This window comes from Echinops telfairi, unplaced genomic scaffold, assembly GCF_000313985.2.
Source record: "Echinops telfairi isolate 266 unplaced genomic scaffold, ASM31398v2 ScPeMD7_7463;HRSCAF=8501, whole genome shotgun sequence".
Lineage (NCBI taxonomy): Eukaryota > Metazoa > Chordata > Mammalia > Afrosoricida > Tenrecidae > Echinops > Echinops telfairi.
The window spans coordinates 2,730,810-2,735,227 of NW_022111363.1; the positions used below are offsets into that span (position 1 = coordinate 2,730,810).

The window sequence follows — 4,418 nt, forward strand, 5'->3', positions numbered from 1 at the left end:
GGCTGCCTAAGAAATTGTGTCGTTTACTTTTTTTGTTTGTTTACTTTTAAAAAGAAGTCATATAACACAATGTTAACAGTTCTCGCACAGGGGCCTGCTGTCACTGTGCTCTGCACTGACAGACTTTCTTTGAAGGAACGGAGCCGGGAGGCGGAGTCCAGGCAGTGGAGTTTATTGATGTTCCCGTGTGCTCTGCACGGTCTGAGGCAGTAACACGAGGAAATTGCCAGGCAGGTTATCAATAAGGGAAATCACACCTGGCCCTGTGCTAATTTGCAGTCATGTGCATGTTTCCTTTTAAAGTCCTTTGGGAGTACAAGGACTCCCCCCTTTTCTCCACATCCCCCTGGGCACACTGTGCCCTCCTCCCCTCCCCCTGACCACCTCTAGAGCACAGAACGGGGCAGGTAAGAGGTGGTCAGGGCTGGAGCCCTGTGGGAGGGGGACATGTCGAGAAGGGAGCCAACGACCTGAGGCTCAGGGAACTCACAGTGAATCATCAGAAGGCCAGACTTGGGGGACTCACAAAGAGGGTCCTGGGGTCCTTGTCACTCCCTCCCCAGGGGATGTGCTTAAAGTGCTAGTTCTGTAAGAAAGGGATGCAGAGCCCCAGGCTGGGTACCGCCAGACTCGCCTCCCTTCCTGCCTGCTTCTCTTCCCGGAAGTGTGCTCACCCCAGGTGCTGGGGTATCCGGTGACGAGGTGGAGAAGGTCCAGTATATCATCTATGATGCCCAAGAGACGGGGGTGGGGGACACAGAGGTATGCAGCAAAAGGGACTAGTTTGTGCGTGGCCGGTGCCCCTGGGCCAGGGCTTGGCTCCTGTGCAAAAACAGTCATTCTACAGCTAGCAGGGCCCGGTGTTTTCCCTGAGGGAGGGAAGCTGCGGAGCAAGGGGTGAAAATCCACGCGTGCAGGGCCCGCCCTGTCCCCGACCAGGCATGTCCCTGTGCCTATGAGACAAGGGGCACAGAGCAGGCCCAAGCCAACAAGGCTCTGCCACACATAGATACTGGGTGATGCTGAGCTCTGCATGCCAGGGCACACACTTCCCCTGCAAAGGCCGACCTGGGTTAGACTGAAGGGCTCACAAAGGACACCAGAGGGCCTGAGCCCAGGGAAGCTCGCTCTGGCTGACACAGAGGGCATCCCTGCCAGGGAGGCAAGCCTCAGGGGCAACAAGGCCAGGCAGAGGGTGCCCTGGAGCCAGAGCGGGAGGGTGCCTGGGGGCCAAGAGGGCCCCCATGCCTGCCCGTCCACTCACAGCCAGATCTCGTCACTGCTCACACTGGACACCCGGTAGATGTAGCCCAGCATCGGGAGCCGGATGAAGCCTGCGGAGGCAGAGATGCCCAGAGCCTCAGTGACCCTCAGTCCTTGGAAGCTGGGGATCCCTCCCTGCCCTGGGAACTCAGAGGCCTTGCTGGGGAGTCCAGAAGGGTGGCAGGCCTTGCCCAGTACCTCGGCTGGTGAGAAGGCCGCCGGGTTCCTGGTCCAGCAGCTCTGGCTGGCTGTTGTTTGGAGCCATCTGCCGCTCTGCCGGTTTCCCTGCTGGTGTCAAAGGGGCGATGCCAGGACAAGGAGTGACCGGATGGCTCCTCGCAGCTCCCTTTCCTGGAAGCAGCGCCCCCGGAGCAGGGACACCTGGCAGGGTCCCAAAGGTGGAAATACCTCTGGCATCCGAAGTGAGGTCGTTGAGCTGCAGGTTGGACGGGAGGGACATGTTCTCCCTCGGCAGGCGCACATTGTTGACCTTCAGGTTGTTAGAGTCGCTGCCGGGCAGACAGAGGCTGGACGATGCCCTGGCACCCACCAGCAGGGACAGCTCCCTCTTCAGGACACATCCAGACCTCCCAGAAACCCCAGCTCCCCCTGGGGCCTGCCACTTCAGTTCCGCTCAGCCACCAGGTCTCAGGGACTTACCTGGAGATCAGAGATGGTCGCCGGGAGGGGCCTGAGGAGAGAATACCCACGCCAGTGACCCGCAACCTCCACAGCCACTCTGGCCTCACCCATGCCCCCTCTGAGCCAGGGTCTGCCCGTCAGCTCTAACCGTGAGACCAGAGACTGGTCCCCCTAGGTCCACATCTGGATGCCTTCTGCAACTTGGCCCAGCCCACCATGGACCCTACTGCCAAGCCCTTGTCATGCATGCTGCCACCCCCTGCCCTTGGGCACCCCTGGCCCTACCTTTGGTTTTCTTCTCTTTCCGACAGACCAGGCAGGCAACCAGGGTGCTGAACCCCACCAGGGTGCCCAGGGCCAGTCCTGCAGCCACCACGATGCCCAGCAGAGGCACTTCCACCCGAGTGGCCAGGAGCCCTGCAGACCACCCTTCAGTTAGATCCCAAGCAGAGTGCCACCACTCCCAAGATGCCACTGTCGCCCTCCAAGGTGGCAGCGGACAGCTCATCTATCTAAGACTCACTGATGTGGCAGCCCCTCCCCCTTTCTTAGAGTGCTCCCTGCCCCCACCTTTGCCCTGGCTCTGCCAGTGGCTGGCAGTGCTCACCTGGGGCTGGAAGGGAGGCGCTGGTGACACCCACATCGTTGGTGGCCACCACCGAGAGGTTGTGTGGCAGGCTGCGGAGCTGCAGCTGCACTGTGTGGTTGGTGAGCCATGGGTAGTTCTGGGCGTCCAGCACCAGGAAGTCAGAGGTATTGACAGTTACTGGCCCGTCCTGGTCAATCCAGGTAACATTGGCAGGAGGGTTGGCACGCACCAGGGCGAAAAGGACAACCAGGAGGCCTGGGTCCTGAGCTTCCTGGTACCTGGCCCCGACCTGGGCGATCTCCGGTTTAACTGGGACAAAGCAAAGGCCAACATGCTTCCGTCACAGTCCCTCACATTCGACTGGACTGCCCTTCTGCCTCAAGCCCACAGCGCCCCTGAGGCCCGGACCTCTCCTCAGAGGGGCACTGGGAAATGGGATGTCTGGGTTTGATGGCGAGGCAGCACTGCACAGAAGCTGAGACTACAGAGGGACCCCAGAGCCAGCAGGCCTGCCTAACTCTGCTACTCTCCAGCTGCAGGCGTGACTTTGCGAGGGTGGGCAGACTGCTTAATCTCCAAGCGCCTCCCTTTTCTCCTTTGCAAAAGGGGAGCGAGAGCAGGCAGGACCGCAGAGGGTGACTGAGAAGGCTTGCGGCAATACATATGTGCAAAGTGCTCAAAGTGCCAGGCCCAGTGTGGTGTACACACTCCCTGTGCGTGAAAGCTCCTGCCCAGCCACTTGCCCAGTGGTTACTGGGGCCCCTGGGCAGAGTACTCACATTGCACATTGAGGATGACAGAGGCGTTGGCTGACCGGCCAGTGCCCTGGTCCTTCAGGGAACAGTTGAGCTCCCTCTGGGCCCGCTGGGCAGTGACAGTGAAGGTGCTGGTGCCTCCCGAGAAGGCATCCCCTCCCACGTTCAGCAGTCTGGAGGTGCTGGCCTCCTGCAGTTGTCCATCTAGGTACCAGGCAAGGTGGGGGGCACCAGGCCCCCTGGCCACCCGGCAGGTGAAAGCGTGGCGCTCGTTCTCCCTTAGTGCCCGCTCGGCCCAGGTCTGCCCATCAATTTGTGGTGCCAGCTCCCCCCATCCTGGAACACAGCAGGGTGTCTCTGGGGTGGGCTGGGGGAAGGTTGGTCACACTACTGAGGCAGCAGGCCAAGTGGCGGAGGGCCTGGGTTGGCTGACCCAGGAAGGGAGGGACCTAGGGATAGGGGAGGGGGGAAGACATGGCTCTGGAGCCTGGGGTGGGTATCTGCACAGAAGGGGCCAGCGAGAGGGGTCACAGGGCACCTGGTCTAGGGAGGAAGAGGGGTGTACCTGAGCTCAGAAGGGCCGGCAAGAGCAGCAGGGCGTTCGGGAGGGTCACGGCGGCTGGAGGCAGTGCCATGGTGACCCTGGCCTGGGCCCCAGGCTGCTGAGAGAAGGGGGCGGCCCTTGGTGTTCGCGCGGGTGAGAGCAGGCAGCCCTCCGGGACTTCTCCGCCAGGCATGTACTCTCAGAAACACAAGAGAGCGTGCCTGGAAACGCCCCGCAGAGACAGGGGCGGACAGAGAGGCAAGCCCACACGTAAACATCCACCCAGCTGCCCGCGCGGGGGCGCCGAGCAGCGCCCGGAGTCCCGGGGCGGGGGGCAAACGGGCACAAACCAGAGAGACCGACCAAGCAACCGTGCAGCCCAGACCCAAACGCCGACTGCCCCCAGGTACCATGCTCCGCCCGACCCCGGCCTCTCTCCAGCTCATCCCACCTCCCGGCGGTCAGCAGCCGCCCCGGCCCCGGTGCTCTAGGTCATCCTCGTGGGCTGCAGCAGCGAGCCCAGCATCCGTGGTCCAGCCCCGCCCCCAGCAGCGGGGCCGGCTCACCTGGCTCCTCCGCGAGCAGCCCGAGCAACTGCTCAGGTCTGATGAGCGCCGCAGTCCGC

The 4,418-nt window shown here is 62.2% G+C and overlaps 2 protein-coding genes across 6 annotated transcripts in view; both read right to left on the reverse strand.

The window, feature by feature from the left end:
- Positions 1–156: 156 nt before the first annotated feature.
- On the reverse strand, positions 157–4,379 carry TMEM25 (transmembrane protein 25). Of its 5 annotated transcripts, XR_006679415.1 has the most exons (10): positions 4,360–4,376; positions 3,815–3,911; positions 3,274–3,585; positions 2,513–2,803; positions 2,191–2,322; positions 1,924–1,954; positions 1,672–1,772; positions 1,462–1,551; positions 675–1,334; positions 157–586 (listed from the first exon to the last, which is right to left on the reverse strand). XR_006679415.1 is itself a non-coding variant. In XM_030888378.2 (9 exons), the coding sequence occupies exons 2-9, from the start codon at positions 3,882–3,884 to the stop codon at positions 1,261–1,263; spliced, it is 1,098 nt and encodes a 365-aa protein (XP_030744238.1). In that variant the 5' UTR covers positions 3,885–3,911; positions 4,360–4,378; the 3' UTR covers positions 157–1,260. The 5 variants fall into 5 exon arrangements, 4 of the variants coding, with proteins under 4 accessions (XP_030744238.1, XP_045139539.1, XP_045139540.1 ...); XM_030888378.2 differs by having other exon boundaries at positions 157–1,334; positions 1,462–1,548; positions 4,360–4,378; XM_045283604.1 differs by having other exon boundaries at positions 157–1,334.
- Positions 4,255–4,418, reverse strand: part of TTC36 (tetratricopeptide repeat domain 36) — a 5,449-nt gene continuing 5,285 nt past the window's right edge. Inside the window, exon 4 of the mRNA XM_045283568.1 lies at positions 4,255–4,387. Within this exon, the coding sequence (XP_045139503.1) occupies positions 4,255–4,387 (133 nt within the window). The remainder of the gene's footprint in view (positions 4,388–4,418) is intronic.